General features: G+C 52.3%; 7 protein-coding genes across 7 annotated transcripts; 4 read left to right on the top strand and 3 right to left on the bottom strand.

Annotated features, from left to right (window-relative positions):
- Positions 1-186: 186 nt before the first annotated feature.
- Positions 187-3,517, top strand: CC1G_07935 (copper amine oxidase; the record flags this gene model as incomplete). Its single annotated transcript, XM_001839168.2, has 8 exons — positions 187-987; positions 1,056-1,259; positions 1,312-1,632; positions 1,687-1,717; positions 1,786-2,071; positions 2,550-2,823; positions 2,880-3,208; positions 3,283-3,517. The coding sequence occupies 8 exons, from the start codon at positions 187-189 to the stop codon at positions 3,515-3,517; spliced, it is 2,481 nt and encodes an 826-aa protein (XP_001839220.2).
- A 253-nt stretch (positions 3,518-3,770) lies between these two features.
- Positions 3,771-7,241, bottom strand: CC1G_07934 (hypothetical protein; the record flags this gene model as incomplete). Its single annotated transcript, XM_001839167.1, has 3 exons — positions 3,771-6,420; positions 6,575-6,827; positions 6,962-7,241. 3 exons carry the CDS (start codon positions 7,239-7,241, stop codon positions 3,771-3,773), a joined length of 3,183 nt encoding a protein of 1,060 aa, XP_001839219.1.
- An 825-nt stretch (positions 7,242-8,066) lies between these two features.
- On the bottom strand, positions 8,067-11,557 carry CC1G_07933 (DNA ligase; the record flags this gene model as incomplete). The annotated part of the gene is made up of 16 exons (XM_001839166.2): positions 8,067-8,166; positions 8,231-8,340; positions 8,399-8,500; positions 8,564-8,606; positions 8,668-8,876; positions 8,957-9,075; positions 9,136-9,221; positions 9,286-9,579; positions 9,751-9,795; positions 9,851-9,932; positions 9,981-10,326; positions 10,382-10,391; positions 10,455-10,499; positions 10,552-10,630; positions 10,694-11,165; positions 11,462-11,557. The coding sequence occupies 16 exons, from the start codon at positions 11,555-11,557 to the stop codon at positions 8,067-8,069; spliced, it is 2,238 nt and encodes a 745-aa protein (XP_001839218.2).
- Positions 11,558-12,911: 1,354 nt separating this feature from the next.
- CC1G_07932 (hypothetical protein) lies at positions 12,912-14,751 on the top strand (the record flags this gene model as incomplete). The annotated part of the gene is made up of 12 exons (XM_001839165.2): positions 12,912-12,981; positions 13,033-13,046; positions 13,096-13,141; positions 13,199-13,314; positions 13,375-13,403; positions 13,459-13,472; positions 13,526-13,560; positions 13,748-13,807; positions 13,878-13,993; positions 14,068-14,268; positions 14,375-14,426; positions 14,494-14,751. The coding sequence occupies 12 exons, from the start codon at positions 12,912-12,914 to the stop codon at positions 14,749-14,751; spliced, it is 1,011 nt and encodes a 336-aa protein (XP_001839217.2).
- A 1,176-nt stretch (positions 14,752-15,927) lies between these two features.
- CC1G_07931 (hypothetical protein) lies at positions 15,928-16,635 on the top strand (the record flags this gene model as incomplete). Its single annotated transcript, XM_001839164.2, has 8 exons — positions 15,928-16,057; positions 16,120-16,139; positions 16,194-16,208; positions 16,268-16,306; positions 16,366-16,394; positions 16,458-16,471; positions 16,525-16,559; positions 16,615-16,635. 8 exons carry the CDS (start codon positions 15,928-15,930, stop codon positions 16,633-16,635), a joined length of 303 nt encoding a protein of 100 aa, XP_001839216.2.
- An 85-nt stretch (positions 16,636-16,720) lies between these two features.
- CC1G_14730 (hypothetical protein) lies at positions 16,721-17,745 on the top strand (the record flags this gene model as incomplete). Its single annotated transcript, XM_002911255.1, has 5 exons — positions 16,721-16,778; positions 16,835-16,966; positions 17,033-17,327; positions 17,383-17,434; positions 17,503-17,745. The coding sequence occupies 5 exons, from the start codon at positions 16,721-16,723 to the stop codon at positions 17,743-17,745; spliced, it is 780 nt and encodes a 259-aa protein (XP_002911301.1).
- A 253-nt stretch (positions 17,746-17,998) lies between these two features.
- CC1G_07930 (hypothetical protein) lies at positions 17,999-20,284 on the bottom strand (the record flags this gene model as incomplete). Its single annotated transcript, XM_001839163.2, has 6 exons — positions 17,999-18,391; positions 18,863-18,980; positions 19,193-19,215; positions 19,282-19,434; positions 19,515-19,715; positions 19,796-20,284. The coding sequence occupies 6 exons, from the start codon at positions 20,282-20,284 to the stop codon at positions 17,999-18,001; spliced, it is 1,377 nt and encodes a 458-aa protein (XP_001839215.2).
- Between the last annotated feature and the right edge of the window lie 123 nt (positions 20,285-20,407).

The following is a 20,407-nucleotide window of genomic DNA, read 5'->3' as shown; positions in this document are numbered from 1 at the left end:
AGTGGTTGATTGTGTGGCGGAACAGCGGTTTACGTGGTATGCTATAGGCTACTAAGAACAGGTTATAAGAGAAGCTATTTGTGCTTCTCCATTCCTCAATCCCGTCTAAACTTCCCCATTGTTCTCCCTTCTCTTCCAACGCTCCCCAGAATCGATCGTGACCTCCCATACCATCCGCTTTCCCAAATGGCTTTGCTGAGCCACCAACCAGCCGTGGAGAGCGCTCAGCCTCCTCTCCCCCTGCCTAGGCCATGGAAGGAGGAAGGCTCTACCCTCGCTCAGGACAATGCAGCATTCTATCACCGGTACCAAAGGGGGCTCAAAGGGTTTCTTCGCACAGGCTTGAAGATGGCCAGTCTGGCCATCGTGACCTCTCTCATCGTAGTGCTGGCTTGGTTTTACTTCCAGTCTAAAGACAAGGACTCATCCTCTTCCGAGTCCTCGGAGGAGATTGATGATTCCAGTTTATTCCTTTCTTCTCGTAACAGCATACCTCATGGTATCGGCCACTGCCCGTCAACGCAACAGGCTCTACTACCAGACCTTCCAGCGCCAGTCAACGTCTGGGCACCCTTCACTCCTCAAGAGGCGAGCGACGTCGGGACATGGCTTCGGGCCGAAGAACGCGGTCTAAACCTGACCGAAGCAACCCGCTCGACACCATCGGACAACGTCATCTTCGATATCCAGCTCTACATCCCTCCTAAAGACGCAGTTCTTGCCTATTTGGACGATCCCCAAACGGTGCATCCTCCTTCCCGATTTGCTCACGTCGCCATCAACCAAGGCGCGGCCCCGAACCCGACTGTCGGGAACTTCCTCGTTGGGCCGCTGCCCATTTCTGAAGCGACGGAGATTAGGCCGCTGACGGAGATTTATCATAACTATGAGGTTCCCTTTAACGCCCGCGCGTTGGTGGACTTGGAGATGGCGGAGGAGCGAGACTATTTTATCAAAGCTGCCGCTCCATTGGCTGAAGCGGTCAAGGTGAGAAACCTCTTCAGGCGCAGGACTCGGAGGGCCGAATTCGCATGTTCTGACCAACATTCTTACAGGATCTCTTTGGCGGAGAGCTTCTGGGCGATTCGAACGATACACTCCTTGTGGGACCCAGCGGTCCCAAGAGTTACGATGGTTCTTGGAGGAAGGCCTGGTACACATGGCGTTGGGATGTCCCTGGCTCCTTCCTTCACCCAATCAACTTCTACACATATTTCGATATGTCCGGAACAGACACTTCACAGTGGCAAGTCGTCAAGGTACGTTCTCCAGGCATTTCCACGAAGCTTTGCTGAATCGTTCTCTTTGAAGGTCGTTTATCACGATCAATTCTTCCCATCTGTCGAGTCTTTCCTCGAGGCATGGAGGAACGGAACCTTCATTCGACACCCTCCCCCTGAAGGAACGAGGGAATCTCGCCTGTGGTCAAGCCGGCAGCGTCAGGGAGAACCGAGGGATCTTGATCACCTTCCTGGACCAACACAAGTATCGTTTGCAGGGCCTCGGTTCCGCGTTGACCCTGCTACGCGATACGTCACTTGGATGGGATGGAGCATGTATCTGGGGTTTAGCAGGGACATGGGTCTCAGCCTTTGGGATATTGGGTTCAAAGGCGAGAGACTTATTTACGAGGTATGTCATATGCACTTTGGTGCATCGTTCAGGACTGACGATGATGACTCTCAGCTGTCCCCTCAAGAAGCAGTCGGACATTACAGTGAGTTTCCTTTAGCTCACTCTAAAGGGTCGCATTGAGCCCCTGTTACTAACGTCCCACGTCTACAGGTGGTGGAGACCCGTTCCAATCCCGAACAGCTTGGCTCGATCGTCATTTTAGTATGGGTGCTCGGTCCCGGGAGCTTATACCGGGCTACGATTGCCCTCGAGGAGCGGTGTACCTTCCGATGGATACGTACGTTGCGACAGGAAACGTGCATATCGAAAGGGCGATCTGTGTCTTCGAACACGATCTCTCTATACCCTTGACGACGCATATCGGGCCTGTCGAAGGGGAGTCCGGCGCGGTAAACTCATATGTACTCGTGCTTCGTTCAATACCGACAGTTGGGAAGTGAGTGCCATATAGCTGTGTTAATTAGGACGATCCACACCCACAGATGGCTAATCTCTTGCACCACAGCTACGACTATGGTAAGCGGTAACATCACCTCATCCCACCTACTTTCTCAAGAACAAAATCTCTTCTTTCTTCAGTGGTGAGCGGAGTATCCGCTGCAAGGAAGGAAACCAATTGTCTGACTTCATATATACTAGTCAGACTATATTTTCTATCTCGATGGGACGATCGAGGTCAAGGTATCTGCGTCAGGATACCTTCAAGGCACCTATTGGACCTCTGAGCAAGACTCGTATGGAACCAGGCTTCACGACACCACAAGTAAGGACTGTCTATCAAGATATCTAGTCGCTACTTACTCTGTCCTCACAGTGGGCAGCCTCCATGACCACGTAATCAACTTCAAGTACGAGTTTTAAATTCTACCACAATATCAGCTACTGACGCAATTCATTCAATCTGTTTCATCCAGAGTCGACTTCGACGTAGCTGGAACGGCCAATTCCCTGCTCAAGACGACTGTGGGACAGGAGGAGGTGGAGCTGCCTTGGATGGACGAGGACTGGGGGAACACCATGATGCAGGGAAAGATCATAAGAGAGTACGTCGAGGTGGAAGACGATTCCAGATCGGACTATCCTCCCAATGGGCTTGGAAATTACGCTATTGTCAACAAGGACGCCCTGAACGCGTGGGGCAACCCTCGAGGATACGCTATCCGACCTGGCCAATCCCCCACTCGCCTTGTACGCTCCCTTCACATGTTTCTACAAAGCTTTTCTCTTATTCAGGCTTGTTGTAGAACGTCGTTGGTTCCAAGCTTCTCGAGAAGAACGCCAACTGGGCGAAACATAACATTGCCGTCACTAAGAGGAAAGAGACTGAACCTTCATCCAGCAGCATATGGAACGGCCAACTACCTGGAGCACCTCCTGTCGACTTTGACAAGTTCTTCGACGGGGAAAGCATTGAGCAAGAAGACTTGGTTCTGTGGATCAACTTAGGCGCCCATCACCTGGTAGGTGCCATCCTTGGCTCTGCAATGTTCGCGGATGTTGAAGTGGTATTGTTTCACCAAAAGCCCCACGCCGAGGACTCCCCCAATACGAAAACGAATGTCGCATCCTCCAGGTATGTAAGCTGTACTCCCTGGCTTGGTCAGGACGAGATTGCCATTGTGCTCACGGAAACCGTCTTTCCCGCAGTTTCATGCTTACTCCAATGAATTATTTCGACTTCGATGTTTCGATGGAATCTCTCAATTCCGTCACGCTGAAAGATCCAGCGAAGGTTGGAGGGCCTTTCGAAGACAACGGTGTCAAGGGGGACTGGTACTGTAATGTTCAACCACTACCTCTCCCTGCCGGTGCATCGTCAGAACACGAGAAGGGCGAGAGAAAATTTGACCACGCAAAGTTGAACGCGATGAGAGGGAGTTGAAGTAATGTTCACCCACTATATTTTTTTTTTGCGTCACAATCTGTAGTGTATGTACTACTCGCAAGAACGAAATTATTTTGCGCTATGATCACGAAAACCTTCAGCACGGCCGAGTTGCGAGTTGTGTTTGCAGGCTTCAAAATCGGGCCAATGCGACATCGTTACATAAAACAAACAGTGGAATTAGAATACAACCTACATTAAACCCAATCTAATACACAAAGCGAACGAAAACAAGTGTCCAATCAACCTCCTACGACTCCACCTTTGTATATCCATGCCCGTCAACACGAGGTAACGACCGCATCCCAGTCGCACCTTTGAGGTGTTCCACCCTCTTATGCGGCGCCGACCGGTTCTTCGAGCTCCCTGTCGTATTACCACTCGAGCTACCTGTGGTGTACCGCGCGATACCGTCATCACTCCCACCCGCCGTCCTCGGTCCAAACCCATCCGGCCTCCAAACTGGGTCATAAGAGGGTTTCTTCCCCGTGGCCGCTCTCGGGTTTGAACTTGCAGATGGCGGTTTAATCGGTCTCCCAAAGTCGTCTACTGGCTCGAACGTGTGCTGTAGATAGGCGGAGGATGTCGAGGATGTCGAGGGGTACGTGTGGTGGGTGTTGGTACTGCTGGAATTGACAGTCCGTACGGAGGGTTTTGAAGCTAACGACGAGCCTCTAGCAGCTGCATTACCCGAACTCGACGAATTAGAAACACCAAGGATGGTATTCATGATCGCTGAATTCTCGCTTTGGTTCAAGTAATGCTGCAGTGTTGAAGGCGAAGGCGGCCACGTCCCTTCGTAATCGGTGTACATCGAGTCGTCGTTCATGTCGTCCTCCGGTGGCGGTGGCGGGTGGGATTGTAGTTGTGCCTGTGCCTGTGGGGGTGGAGGTGGAGGTAAGGGCGGTCGAGGACCAGTAGCTGTCGGTGGTGGAGTAGGCAACTGCGGCGACTTCGATTCACCAGAGCTTGGTATTGGCGGAACCTGTGGCAGCGGCCTTCTCCCCGTCCCAGCTCCAGGTCTCGGTAGCCCAGGAACGAGCGGGACATACTCCCCATCTCCATCTCCGTAGTCCACACCCTTGCCCTTCCAGGTACTCGGCATCGTCTCATTCGGGGGAGGCGCGAGTGTGATGCTGGACGTAGTTGAAGGCGCCATCGAGATGTGCCGGTGTCGTCCATGGCCTTCGCCCAGACCCCACGAGTCCGCCGCTGGCATTCCATAACTGCTCGGAGCCCCTCGATGGTTGCCGCTTCCACTCGCTACACTCCCAGCACCTAATGATTCCTTCCTCGTCCGCGCATTCCCAAATGGAGGGGAATACTGTTGCTGCTCAAGTTGCTGATGTTGCCGCTGGAGTTCAGCCACAGCCTCCTGCTGCATCTTCTCCATTGACACACTGTGCATCCGGGTTGGAGTCGAAGGCTTGGGCGCAAGGACAGGGAGAGGTCGGACGCCCGTACCAGGGCTCGTTGATTGTGAAGTCAGGGTGGTAGGTTGTGTCGAGTGCCCATGCCCAGAATCCGACCCTAAAGGCCCATACTCCGAGCTCGAATGACCCATCGAGCCCTGTGAGTCAGGTAGCCTTGTATGCGACTGCCCGTGCCTTGCCGACGTGTTCTCCCTTGGTCCCATAACCGTTGTTGGCCCAGTCGCATCAGGATGCTGCGGCAGCGGCTTCCTCTGCAAGATTTTAAACTTGTTGCTCGCCGACATCAAAGGACCCGACTGGAGCGTCTTCACTGGTGCTGGCTGTGACGCTACCATACCGTCTCCAAACATCCTTGGACCACCGTTATCCGACGTAAATCCCTTGGCAGCCGCCTCCTCCAGCTTCTTGATGATCGAACTCGTATCGCCCACGAGAGTGTCTTCTTCCCTGTCGACGCCGGAGGTGACCGTCACCTGCATAGAGGTAGTAGGTGTACGACCGAAGGCATGTGGTCTGACGCTGCTCTTTCCACCTTCGCTGGCGTTCTCCCCACCCTCCCGACTCTGTCCCCCACCCTCTCTACTCTTCCCACCACCACTCCTGCTCCCCTTTCCACTCCCAGTACCAGCCGCCTGAAAGTTCTTGAGCAAATCCGAGCGGAGAGACGTCGACGTCGAATTCTGGTGGTTCAGTTCCGCGAGGTGCCGGGTGCTCAAAGGCGGACTCATGGTAGGATTATCTCTTCGAGGGTCTCCTTCGCCAGGTGGAGATGCTAGTGAGTCGAGATACTGGAGGTAGGGAAGGTCGATCGCCAATTGTCTCGCTTGTAGGACAGGGCTTGCAACTGAGGCCCTGGGGTCGGCTCCACCATTATTGCCGTAACTGCCCACTCCCACTCCCGCTCTCGAGTCCCTCCCTTGCCCGTTGTCGTGAAGCACCACACTCGCGTTGGCAGACCCAGGTCCCGACCTCTTCCCATCACCCCCTGTAGAGCCCATCTCGAAGTTCCTCGCTCGTTGTGCATCATGGTTACTCGAGTCGTAATTGGTGAATCTCCTATTCGGGGCATGGTCTTGAATCGGGGGTGTCGAGAACCACTTGATAGGATTGGGGATCGATTTCAGCCATCTCGGCATTGTTATTCCTCTCCCTCCTCCGCCAGCGCCTCCGTTACCGCCGAACCCTCCAAAGCTTTTCCTCCTGCCTCCACTGGAGCTAACGCGATAATCCGTCCCCCTAACACCGCCCAACTCGTGGTCCCTATTCGACGGTGTCAACTTCCAAATCACCCTCCGCGCCGGCGCACAGCAGTACTGCGGGAACTTGACCGCCCACAACAGGAGTACGAAGACGATGAGCGCGAAGAGGATGGACCCTACGAGTGCAAGTGGGATCACGAGCTTTCGGTTATCGCTGCGGCCTGATTCAGGGTTTGGTTCGCGAGCTGGCCTGTCGTCGGTTGTGTAGCTGGGTTGTGCGTGTCAAACCAAAAGGCCGATGTGGAACGGGAATTCATGGGGATGGGTGAAACGGCGATGCAATGTGGGCATTTTGGTCGGGGAGGGGGGTGAAACACGGTGAGAATGGGTAAGACCGACAAAAAGGCGAGACGAGAGCTCACATAAAAGTACCCATAGTGATATTCGCCACCGGTCTATCCGGTCTACGAAGGGTGATTGTATGGTCCTTTCTGGGATCCAAGCTCTCCGCGACGAGGAACGTCGCCTTCGAAATTGGTGGCGTATCAGGAGGCAGGCCGGAGGTTGCGCTGTCAGGCTGCGTGAGATTGAGCTCAGTGCTGGTTGTATCATCGATGTCGATCACAACGTGCGCTTCGTAGAAGAACAGCGGTGACTCGTAGTATAGTGTTTGACCTGTTATAGAACATCGTCAATGAACGGATTCGGGGTAGATATGAAAGGATAAGCATCATATCTGGGCTTGAGCTCATATCCGCATTAAAAGCGCCCATAAAAAAGAGAAGAAAAAGTCGGGGAGGCGAACTTACCTCGAAATATAACTCTGGCTCTTGCAAACTCTGCATTCGTAGATTTATATGTCACCCCTCCAAACCCAGCCTCCAACGTAGCCCATCCGCCCAGCGGGACATACGCGATAGTCGGATAATTGTGCGGAATCGTCCAATTCACTGCTCTCCCATGAGCTCCCACTACCACCGAGCCGAGGACTTGAAGCCAGGCGAAGAGATTGACGAAGAAGCCGAGTGCGCAGGTGGAGCCAAGAACAGGACGATGGGGACGACCGCCGGGACGACGAGGAAGGGGCATGTGGAGGGAAGCGGGAAAGGGCAGAAGGGTAGCAAGACGGGCGCAAGGACCTACAAACGCAATGGGATCGAAGCCTTAGCACCGCCCATACGCCCATCCCATCACCCAACAATTGTATGGAACAGGAATAGCAGCAAGCGGCAGCGTGAACTTGAAACTGTTGTGTATGTAAACAGGTTTGTTGGGGGTTCGTTTGTTGTGTTGCCGTCGAAGCACAGAGACTGGGTTGCTTATCTCACCTCTGTCAAGTGCGTTTGTGTGTTGGACAAGTGTGGGCAAGTTGTGATGTGGCGAGAAGGGCCCTCTTCAGCGCCCCTGGGGAGCGCTTGCCTTTCGTGCCGTTTGTTGCGGAAAAGAAGACAGGGCAATGAGGGCATCATGATTGAATTGAGAGGGACATCCCCGGTCATGAGGCGCTGATGGCATTTCGCTGCGGCGGCCACATGCCTCGGAGGATTTGCCATTTGAGGAGGGGAACGCGGCAGCAAACGGGGCATTGCGTCAATGTGAGCGGCATTTTGCGAAAAAAGGGGAGTCCAGACCGTCCCTTGGGCCTGGGCGTCAAAATGTCAGTGTTGAGCGCTGAACGGCACACGACGAAACCGGAGGACTAGTGCAAATTCACGTCGATTACGCGTAGCAAATGACAGACGCAGGAATGCAATGTATTCGGGATCAAGTCAGAATGACGATCAGTCACCGCAGGGTGTGATGAAGACTCGTTCAAGACGGACACCGTAGATACCAAAGAGAAAGGGACAGCAAAACGAAAACAAGATGCGTCCAACGACGCTATAAATATAGAGAGGATATCATCTCATACCATCACGCATCCGCACCGGATGCTCCAGCAATCCTGCTGGGAGGAATGTCCGCATCCTTGGGTTCAGTCTTGTCAGCCGCTTCACCGATAAAACTTGGGAACCTGTGAAATACACACAACACAAGTCAGTGGCTATCCATGCACACAGAACGGCGGAGACGCTCACCGAGGAACTTTATCCCTCGTCAACTCTTGGAAGCGGTAAACAATGATTGAGCCTATCTTGGGAGGGTTTTTGCGCTGTTTGTCGCTCAATCCCGTACCAACGTTGAAGGTCTGTCCGAGGAGAGTTGAGTTAGAACGTCGTCGTGGGCAGGAGCAACCCATAACCCACCTTCCCTGAAGCCATTTTACACTTCAGGGCTCCCGTGACACCTGCATTTCGCCCTTTGCCTGGTTCGTAGCCAGTAACGACAGCTTCGGCATCATAAAAAGTCTGAGAGAACATTCTTTAGAATTTACTCGTGGTCGACACGCGAGAAACATCGTGTATACAGACCTTCACTTTTAAGAGGGTGTTGGAACGGGAGCCTTCGTACTTACTGATTATGGGATGACAGAATCAGCCGGCGGAGATGATAGAAGAAAAGACTTTGGGCTTACGACTGGGGTTTTCGTAACATGAGACCTTCGCCGCCCAACTCTTCAATCTCCTTCAATTTCTCAAGGACGTGATCCCGACTTTTGGCAAGCACATGCTCGACGATAGACACATGCGAGCACTTGTGCGACCCGCCCTCGCCGAAGAGGGCGTCCAGCGTCTCAAGCCTCTTCTCGAACGGATCCGATGCCTTCGAAGGGATGTCGAAAACCTGTTCCCATTTGCCGTACACACAGCCCATCATGATCAGAATTCATCAGATACACTTGTTATGTTATGCAGCGGGCCTACCTGGAAACTGATGCCTTTCCAGTGCGGTGAGTTGACAGTTTTAACGACTGATACGGTTGATTGGAATTGCTGTCGGCCACCGAAGAGTTCACCGTCCAGTTTGACATCTTTAGGCAGCGCTACACGCAGAAAGGTTATCAGTGACTGTCAGTACCACACTCAACGCAGAATCAACGCACTTTCCAGGAACCATTTAGGTGGTGTGAAGGGATTCCCAAGCCGACTAAAGAACTGCTTTCCATCCCAAAAGGCGCTAATCAAAACGCTATCAGCACTTACGAAGCAGACGGGAAAGCAGAGAGCGGCTATATCTGGAACAGAGAACTTACCGCACACCATCCAACTTTTCGGAGATCCACCATCCAGTCGGGTCAATGCCGGTTTCAAAATCCCATTTGTTAGCCAGCAAGAGATCCGGTACGGACTTGGTGGAAGAGGAGGGCGCATCACTCTTCCCCTTGCCTTTACCCTTCGCGGCAGCGGTCCTGGGAGCGGGGCCGTCTGGGTTCTTCCACTTGAGACGCGCGGCTTCGTAGTCCGCTCCTAGAAGACCTTGAAGATGCTTGCAAGTGCGAGCGTTAACGGGGCAGCCACCCTGGAACGATGGGATGTCAGCCAAGCTCCTATGTAAATAGATGGAGGACTGACCTGATTGCGCCAGGCCTAGGATCGCCGAGAGTATCGCTGTGAGTAGAGGATCATCACTGTATGATTGAAAAAGGCATACCGGGCAAGAACTGCAAATGGTAAATCGATTAGCTCGATGTCAGTATCGACGCAGCTGCATCGCTCACCAGTAGTAATGATCCCAAGTTCGCTTGACCTTGTACATCGAATTGCTATGCACAGGGATTTCAGAAAGACAGTTTGGAGACACGGTTCGGGACGACAAACCTCGAAGCTGACTTGACTTCAGTCTGTTCCCCGTCCTTGAGGTAAACCTTGGGCTTGATACCATTAATGACAGCCAGCTCGTCTAACCTGAGTCAGCTCTGCCTTTGTCCAACGGGAGCGAAATGCTCACCATCTCCGTCAGGGGCCTCGTTCTCGTCGTTCACGGAAGCCATCTCCTCGTCGCCATCACCTTCGGCCTCTTTGTCCTCCTCTTTAACTTCTTCCAGTTCTTTCTTGACTCGTGCACTACCCTTAGAAGCGGGCGCTTGTTTTGTTTTACTGGCCGGTTTTTCGGCCTCGCTGTCTGCCTTCACAGAGCGCTTGCTCGCGGGCTTCTTGGAAGGTGGCTTGCTCGCGGAAGACTTCTGTCCTCCCTTGAGCTGTAAACGAGCGGCCTCGTATTCCTCGCCCAGAAGCGACTGGAGATGCTTGCAGGTACGAGCGTTAACCTGAGCACCTTTCTGATTCCGCCAGGCCTGGAAGCGACGTGAGTTGGAAGTTCAGATGACGAAAGTCAAGCACTGAACATACTGGACATGAACTGCAACACGGGAAGCGAGGTTAGCGTATCTCAGAGTTCGACGAGAATACTAGTGTCCCTTACCAATGGAAGTGATCAAAGCTCCTTTTCACTTTGTACACGGATTTGCTACAGGTGAAAAGGTTAGTGAATGGCAACGAGAGGGCTTCTGAGAACAGACCTCGTGGCTGACTTGACTTCTTTCACCTCGCCATCGGCTAGGATGACCTTGGGTTTAATACCATCAATTTCAGCCAATTCTTCGAAATGGGGTCGCCATTAGTTACATCTTCGAGTTTTCCAGGTGGCTCGAGAATACGCACCCTCGTTTGAATCAACGACCATAACATCGTCGTCATTGGCCTCCTCTGGCTCGACCTTGGTCGTCTTAGAAGGTGGCTTGGAGGATACCTTCGAGGTAGGAGCCTTCCTTGCTCTCTTGGCGGGTCTCTCTTCCTCCTCTTCCTCTTCGTCGTCATCCTGCTCATCCTCGTCCACAGGCTTTCCACGCCTAGAAGATGGCTTCGCTTTCGACGCTGGTTTCGACTTGGAACCGGACGCTGGTGCTTTGCGACCTCGCTTTGCCGGCTTTTCTTCTTCCTCTTCGCCCTCCTCGTCTTCATCCGCAGGCTTCTTCCGTTTCGCTGCAGTTTTTGCCTTTGGAGCAGGCTTCGCCTTCGAAGTTTTGACTGGAGGGCTGCTGCCGCCCTTCAATTCCAGTCTAGCGGCCTCGTAGTCATCCCCAAGCAGGGACTTCAGGTGTTTGCACGTTCGTGCATTCACGGGTTGACCTTTCTGTCGGCAACAGTTCGTTAGAGCGCCTAAATTGATGCGTTCGTGACCGCATACCTGGTTTCTCCAAGCCTGCGCGTTGCAAATTACGCGTCAGTCACACCCACCCACCATGGCCCGAATCCCTCAAACTCACTGGACAGGAACTGGAAAAGGCACGCGTTCAGCGTCAAATCCGACAATGTACAGCAAACTGAGCTCACCAATGGTAATGGTCGGCTGTTCTTTTCACTTTATACACGGATTTGCTGCCACCGTTCCTTCAGTTCAATTTGACTCTTTCCATCATGAAAACTAACAACGAACCTCGACGATGAACCGACTTCTTTTTCTTCGCCCTCTTCAAGAATAACATTGGGCGCAATACCGTTAATTTCAGCGAGCTCGTCGGCCATGGTTGAAGTGGACTGTGGTGGACGCGGCTGCCAGCATTGACGCGGTTCTTATATGAGTGTCCATCGCGACGCGGCACAGGTTCGCCGTGCGGCCGCTAGTCACCAGGTCGGGACCGAGGGCGCGGGAACCCGACCCCCGACCCTTCAGGCGCATCAAAATGACTCCACGATCAGCCACCGGGAATGCAAACCGAGCTTCCACCGCCCAGGTCGGGAAAGGGACCCGTCCGTCCTGGTACTCTTGTTACACAACGTAAAAATTCCTATCGAGTACGATATCTCAGCTCCTTATCCTTCTCTGCATGCACTCAGGCTGTAGTGACAAAATCTCACCCATGGCACCGCGTAAACTGGCACAGACATCAAATGGTGGGTGTCAGCTTTCGGTGCTTTTGTACATAAGCGCCCGTACCTTGGAACCCGGAACAAGCTACCATTACCAGGAATGGGTGGAATGGTGGAAACATGGAGAGGAGGTATCTCGCTTCGTATTGATGTGGCACGGTCTCCCTGTCTGATACTTATCTCAACATTGTACAGGAGCACCGAAGCGAGGACCCAGAAGAAAGGCTCGTAATCAGCTTCCTCAGTTTCACTTCAGGGTAATGAGATTGTGCACATTATGGGGAGACATATGTTCCGTTAAGATATTTAGGTTTCGAGTCGAATTTCTGATTGTACTTACTTAAATCCTCGGCCTACGTACCACCGGAGAGTTCCGCTCCCACAGAGGATGCCACTCTTCGGGCGCTGGTCGTTCAGTCTATATAGCTGTTTATAGAGCATTTCTTTGGACGTTAGAGCGTCTTATGTTGCGATAACTACCATTGATACGACCTAAGCCTAATTCGCTGCTGTCTTGTTGCTCCCTAGTATCCATGTGTAAGTGCTACTCTTCAAAGAGGAGGTCGGCCGAGTCGGGACAGCCAGAGCCCACATGTCCGGCGTTTTTGAACCATTTACGGACCATTTACGGCTACGCTGAACGACCAATACCGCTTCGAGGGGCGTTCCTCTCTGTACTCGATCAGCGCAAAGGCCCCTAAATCACCTCGTGCCGAATCTTCCGGAATCAATAGCCCTAAAAGCTGAACATAAACCGTAAGTTACGATAGAGTGGTGAAGTCCAGCCAGAAACTGCTTCCGTTTTGAATTTCTGTTCTAGGTAGCCGTGTGTGTACACCGTGAGCGCGAGAAGACCAGCGCAATGGCAAAAGATACATATACTCTCGTAAGGGTTCCCCACAGTCATATCTTATTTACCGCTCACCCTCCACAGTCGCTGGTTTTATGCGTCTTTCTGTCGCATCCGCTTTACCCTCTAGAGCGACGGTGACCGGTGCAAAGAGCAGTCATGGGTGCCCTTCCTCCCTCTGACCCGATTCTGAACAACATCATCACCCAAAACTTGCACTACTGGCAAAGTAAGTTACCTGTTCAGTGGTTATGTTAAACTTGGTTGACCTTTTGCAAAGTCGCGGCAACCACAGTAGCTCTTTATGACCATGGTCGGTGCTTCTTCATTTGATGCTCCACAGCGCGCTAACCAAGAGGGAAAACGCAGTTTCAACACTGGATCTCGAGGTACGTACAAGCGCCTCTCGTTCCTGAGCTCATAACTGACGCTCCACTTTCCGATAGATCGAATTAATTTGGGTACGCCCGTCAACCGACACTCGCCCGAAGAGTACCTGTATTCTTACCTCCCTCATCCTCAGAAAAAGAAGTTCTCGACTGTTCAGATCCTTTACCTTCTTGTGAGTAACGGGTCTGAAGTCCAACCACTTGATCCTTCGTCCTCACCTAACGCGTTTTAGAATCGATATTCCGGAGACGCCCTATTTATGTGCGTGTAATACAACCCTCATTTGATGCACGACGAACTCATCATGAACATCCAGTCATGGAGTCTGGTGTCAGTCCTTTCCCCCTGTGGCACCAAGGTTCGCGTTGCTCACTGACCGATAGACCAACTGTGGCTAAGAGGGGAGGCATTTCAAAAGGTATGTGTATCCAATCGCAATTGAAACCCCGGCTAACCTTCCATTTTAATAGGCGTGCGTACTCTCTTTACTTGGATGAACATGCTATGATATTGAGGACGAGAAATTACTTTCCATTATTTCATTAGATGTAAGTCATCCTCGACTGTCGTTATGCCATCCTAGTATAGGTCTAACCCTTGGATAGGTCTATCAGCTACGTTGGTTCAGAGTTGGGTCAGCATGGTCGGCCTTTGGTCCATGCAAGGTGAGCATGGCATCCCACCTTCACTCGAGTGAGCGACCTAACGCGTCCCCACAGCAATCATCATACACAGAATTTGGTGCATGTATCGCCGCTCGAAGCCGGTTCTGATCTTGCTCGTGTGCACCTTCCTGGGCCAGGTGACAACATCCTCGACAATCATCGCCCTCGACAAAAGCGAAAACGCAGGTATGTACGATCTGTCGATTCTTCACTGCCAGAGCTTATGGTGACACCGCCATTCTAGTATTCCCTTTCGTTAGGGGTATGTCGGTATGCGTCCCGGGCTTTGCTAAGCCATTCCTGGAATGGTACTGGGCCTACCTGGTCTTCATCATCGCATTCGACGTCGTCGCGTTCACTCTAGCACTCATGGAAGGTATCAGGTACTTCCGCAGAACAAAACTAGCCGAAGGAAGCCTTGTTCGGATCCTCCTTCGAGACAGCATCTTTTTCCCATTCCTGTAAGTACGCTCCAACCCATTCTCCGAAGTTCCCACTCCCACTTCCCGCCACTCATCCGCTCCATTATGATACTGACCGTGCGAGTTCCAATTTCACACCTCCCAGGGGCCTGAGCGTATCGATTTTCGCGCTACTCGCTTGGCGCTCAGTGCTACCGGTATGAACTCGCCCACCCTCTCTCCACGTTCCCACAAAGTCTAATGCTGTCCCGAATATCTTTCCAGTATCCGTCGGTTGCGGTGTTGATGACTCTCATGGCGCTCACCTCTCCCATCCTCGGAAGTCGACTCATTCTCAACCTGCGGGACGCATACTACAAGCCATTTGCGGAAGAAGTCAACCCTGGTGCGGGCCCCAGCCATAGACAGCTCTCATCTGGCCCAACGATTCGAACACCAATCGAAATCCAGCGATCAGTGGAGGTTTCGCGGTCCCATATCGATGATGTCCAACTTCAGATATTTCCCATACGGAAAGTATAACACTCCTTTATCCATGTTATGTATATAGACGCCTCAATGTATGGACCTTCAGAATTTGTACTTAGAATTTCACGAAAACACAGGAAAATCCCCCTTGATTGTCGCGGATGGATATGTCGGGGCACTGAGCGCATCAACAGACACCGACGCCCTTGTACACTGAAAAAGGCAATCCTCCCGCCCTCATGCGGTTAAGGCAAGCTGACTAATCCACGCCCTTTTCAAGATCCTCCAGCTTCGATTCCAACTGTCGGGCGCTAATTTAAAGCTCGCTTCCTTCCCAGCTCCTTGACACTTGAAAGCTTGATCTCCCATGGTCCCTGAGAGTGAGCCCACAACAGACACGGTCACTCCGCGCTTGAATTCGCTCCACCGCTCAGGGACCATTTCCTTCAAAGACTCGGACGTGCCTCATTTCGGCGGGTTTCTCCGGAGACGCTGTACTTTGTCTTTGTTGGCGCCTCCTAAGAGCTCGACGAACATCTCCCAGCTCCCAGAGGCTGACACTTCTTCATGCTCATCGCACCCAACCCCTGACGATGTTTCCTCGGCTACGCGATCCACTCTGCTCAGTTGAATGTTCCAATGGAGACCGCCGTGATGCAATTACACGAAATATATACTCCAGTAGACCAACAAACCAACTAACCGCTCGGTCAACTCGGCTATCACCTCACGTCTGCAACCAACACGCCCACTAAGTATCTGCTTACAGAATTTGCACAATATATGGTTGGTGCTTGAATGACCGCCCTTCGACGTTACGGCCCACGGGATGCCTGCCCACTGTGCTGTGGACTGAATGGCAGCACCCTCCGAGTCCGCCGTGCTCAAGCGCTGTGGCGCCCCCGCTCGCCCGGAAAGTAAATTCCAAAGGGTGCGTGCGCGACGGCGATCTGTGAACCGGTAACTAGAATATGTATGACGGTTTCCTGCGTTCATCGGGTGTCGTCGTGGTCGTGTCCGGGATGCGGGAGCACTATCTGGTAATTCAATATACATCATATTCAATACATATAAATAATATACTAACGTTGGTCCCTGAAGGACTGCGCTTATTTCGTCCCCGCACGTCCATGAGCTCCTTGGAATATCTTTGGCTGGAACAAAGCTGACCTCGGAACTTCGATCTCTCGACTCTGGATTGGATGGACTGGGAAGCTTTAAAATTACAATATGCGCTTGGAAAGCAAGGGCATTGGTACTGGCAAGGTGCGCCGCGGCTCCCGCTATTATTCCAGCCTTGTTGTTAAATCTGACATTAACTCGACAGTGGCGGCCACTTCAATCGCGCTTTATGACCATAGTCAGTCCCGCCGTCTCCTCCCACGTCACCTACTTAGCACTGAACTATTTCGTTCAATTCAGTTACGACTCTTGACCTGGAGGTAAGCGGCTCCCTGATGATTATCACCCGTCTTCACCGAAACTGACGTCCCCAGGTCGAGCTAATTTGGGTAGCAACATTCCTTCGATTACCTCGGAAAGCCATTCACCGTAGTGGTTACCCATACAGAAAAAGAAGTTTTCTGTGGTCCAGCTCCTGTTCATCCTCGTGAGTCGCCTCGAGAACGTGACGTGTTACCACTGGGCACTAATCTTTGCCTCCCCTAGAGTCGATACTCCGGTGACGCGTTATTCCTGTACGTTACAACATGAAATTGCTCTTTGTTATGAACCGGATATTCAACTTCCCTCCTTCCAAGGCACGGAACGGCTTGTGAGTTCTTTACCATGTCAGCGCACCGCTGGCACATTCTAACCGTCCATCAGACCAGCTATGGCTGAAGGGAGATGTCTTTACTCGAGTACGTTAAATTGCTCGACCACCTTTCGCTGAACTGACATTCTCAATACTTGCAGGGGTACGCCGCCAGATTTTAAACGCCTCATGCTAGATGCTTACCCCTTTAAGATGTGAGGAACCGTGCTCTGGCAGCATCCGAACTGTGTTTGATACTTTACAGGTATGAGTGGGGTAGCAGTGCAAACCTGGTTGAGCATGATCGGTCTCTGGTCGATGCAAGGTGCGTCCAATCCTTAAATGCCTACGGTTATCCTCACTGTCCAACCTCGTCCTTAGGCATTATCATACACCGTATCTGGTGCATGTATCGACGTTCAAAGAAAATCCTGGCCCTGCTCGTCTGCACATTCCTGGCTCAAGTGGCAACATCCACTACTATCATAGCGCTCGACAAGGGGTCCAGCTTTCGTATGTCGTTCATTCACAGGTCTTCCTACCCTGGACCTGTTGGACTGACCATATCTTCATCCTCAGATGACACTCTGACCTTGTCCATCGGAGAGCTCAATCTGTGCATGTTCAACTGGGAGAACTCCCTCCCTTGGTACTGGGCGTACCTCGTCTTCATCATAGCCTTTGACTGCATCATCTTTTCTTTGGCCCTTGTCGAAGGGCTTCGATTTTATCGCCAATCCAGGGGAGGCGCTCGTTGCGCTAGGACGGGTGAAATAGTGAGAGCACCCACAGTCGCTGCCGCCTTGCGCCCGCTGTTCTCGGATGGAAGCCTCCTCCGCGTCCTCCTCCGCGATAGCATCTTATTCCCGTTCCTGTGAGCACCTCTCCTTTTGTCGGATCCATGAACCTCTCTGACGACTGTACCGCAGGGGTTTGATAATATCGATCTTCACGCTCCTTGCATGGATAGATGTCTTACCGGTATGCAATCCTTCTTGAGTCAGATGCTGACGACACTGGCAGAGTCTAACCAATTTTCGTGTCCGCAGGTCCAATCCACTTCAATCCCGCTGGTCCTCCTGTCTGCGTTAGCATCTCCAGTCCTCGGCAGCCGACTCGTCCTAAACCTCCGCGACGCCTACTACAAACCATTTGCGGACGAAGTCAACTCTGGGCTATGGCAGGTTGAACAACAGATCCGGTTTTCATCCCGGCGTGACCTGTCTTTGTCGTCTGGAGCAGACTCTGTCCCGATGGTTGTAATCCACTCGTGTCATCCATCGAAGATATGATAAATATTAATTTAGCACATTAGAAGCTGAGAGTTAATTACATGTTTGACCCGTTCATAATGCCACTATCATGGTGCTGCAATGAAGTTCTAAATCTGAGCTTTCTTCGGTGACTATGTATATCCCTCTGCGCTCGATCACTCAGATGCAGAAGACTGGTCGACAAGACGGGTTCCCCAAAATACCTATTTGACTCCGTCCTCCTAACTCCTCCTAACTCCCCCAACTCCTACTCCCCCTACTCCTCCTACTCCTACTCCTCCGACTCTTCCAACTCGTCCAACTCCTTCACGATGCGCCGACACAGCTCCTCATCATACCCCACGCACTGCAGAACCATGCACTCGACTCTGAGAACTCCGTTAGCGTACATCGAGGCGAATGTTTCCTTGAGAAGGGTGTATTTGTAGGTCGGCGTTGGTTCCTTTTGGAGGGTGTACGGAGGCATCGTTTGTTGTTGGGTGCTCCCATTCGTCATTGCTTGGTGGGTGCGTTCTTTCGTCATTGCTTGGTGGGTGCTTTCAGTCGTCATTGCTTGGTGGGTGGTTTCTTTCGACTCGGACTCGGAGGTAACGGAGTCGGGATTCACAGTCTCAGAGTCGTGTAGAAAGTTGATGATCGTAGCTTCAGCCAGTTGTTCTGCAACCTGAATGTTGTCTTTGGGTCAGCGCTGACGCTTTATCTTATCACTGAGTACCACAGAGTGTACCACAGAATGCCAAAGAGTACACCAGACTTTCGCAAATGTGTCGAAGATGGGGGCACGTACCTCGGGTATAAAGCGATTCCAGCATCCATGCGGGTTCTCGTTTCGTACATCCACGCATTTGTATTGTCCGCCGTAGAAGATCGTTTGGGTGTCGTCGTAGAATAGGTGTACGCCTGTCCTGCTTCTGCCAGCACTTGGCGTTATTTCATGATCTCCACCGTGGCACCTTAGTCCATGACCTCCGCCTTCTTCATTTCTTGTTCTTGTGGATCCTTCATGAGCACCGGAACCTGGCTCGCCTATCGAACAACTGCAACGCCCATGGCCTACTGAACAGCATTCATCTCCTATCGAACAACCACCACCATAATTATAATATCCCTCAAACCCCGACCTCCCAATCCACACCCCACCCTCCACGTCGAACCTATACTTTGGCGCTAGAGCGAGGTTGTGCTGTGCCTCGCCTGGGAGGCAGAGGAGGGCGCGCGGGAGGTAGAGGTAGGGCGTCGCGTTAGCGTTAGCGCTGACGCTGACGTTTAGCCTTCCAGTGGTCGATGTGGTAGGTGTAAGTAGTAGGAGTGGGTGGGTAGGTGTAGTAGAAAAGTAGGGTGGGTCGATGTGGTGGGAAGTAGTCGCGTGTCAGAAAGTCACACGATTATTCGAACCGGGATAGCGGCAGACGATTAACTTGGTAAGTACCATAGTAAGAATGGAGCGAGGGGACGTAGTACATACCCGTTCGTTCTGTCGTTCTCAGGCTAGAGGAGAGTGTACGTTAGTTTTCGTTTAGTGCGTTGTGAAGAGGTCTGAGGGTGTATGTGTACCTGAGCTAACATCCCTTCCAGCACCCCTTTCAACGCCCCTTCCAACACCCCTCTCTCCATAACGCTGCACAAGGGCATACCACGCGGGCCAGGCCGGCCGGCTACGTTAGGGAGGTGGGTTAAGATGGGGAGGTAGTCTTGGAGACTCCAGGCCTAGAAAGAGTAAGCTAGGCGGGTAGTAGCGGCGGGTGGGAGGTAAGGGGAGGGCGAAGAGGGATGATGTATGTACGTACCTTTCCACGTCGTTCCAGGAGGCTGTTGGCCTGTTTCAACTCGGAGATCTTGAAGTCTCGTTCGTCGAGGTCGGATTTAAGTGAGGCGATGGTTGCTTCGAGGTCGAGCACGCGATCGTGTTCATCGCTAGTTTTTCGCTTGACGTTTTCCTCGTTCTGACGGTGAAGACTCGACGAAAGAGCCTGAGCCGCAAGTTCTTCCTATAAACCATCAACTACAATCAGCCCGGCCTTCCAACAATTATAAAAACAAGCGCTGTGCAATACGAATACATACGCACCCTCTTAATCCCGCGAATGGTATCAATCTCCGTCTGCAAGTTCGTAACTTTGAGCTTTAACTTCCATCCTTCCTCGAGGAGCGTCTCGCGTTCTTCTTGGAGTTGGTGGATGCGGGATTCGAGGTTCTCGAGTTGGGATGTTGTTGGTAGCGGTAACGTCGCTGTCGTTTGGGACGAAGCGGGAACAGTCGATGTTGGTTGGGATGCTGTCGGTGCCGGTACCCTCGGTGTCGGTCGGGATGAACTTGGATCAGTTCCAGTGGCGGGTATTAGCTGTGAGCCAGGTTTGGACTGGGAAACCCTCTGCAGCTGGAGCCCGGGGACCTGGCTCTCGCGACATGGACGCGAACAAGAACCGAGAGCGAGTTCGAGTTCGAGCTGCTGGATTCGTTCTTTTGCTTCTAGCAGTTCTCGACCTAGTGTGGAGATGATTTCGATGACTGTTGGGAGGTGGGGGTGGCCAGTTGGGGAGGGAGCGGTGTGATCCATGGGGGGCTGAGATCAGTGCGTAGGGACAAGGGCGTCGTCAGAGCCAACTTATTGGCTTTGGCTCTGCGAGGAGGCAAGTGCATATTCTATGAAGAACATTCCCGAGGTTATCAAGTAGACATG

The sequence above is a fragment of the Coprinopsis cinerea genome, assembly GCF_000182895.1.
Source record: "Coprinopsis cinerea okayama7#130 chromosome 5 map unlocalized cont3.5, whole genome shotgun sequence".
In the NCBI taxonomy this organism is placed as follows: Eukaryota; Fungi; Basidiomycota; class Agaricomycetes; order Agaricales; family Psathyrellaceae; genus Coprinopsis; species Coprinopsis cinerea.
Note: the sequence above shows the minus strand (reverse complement) of the source record. Positions and strands in the feature narration are given on the sequence as shown.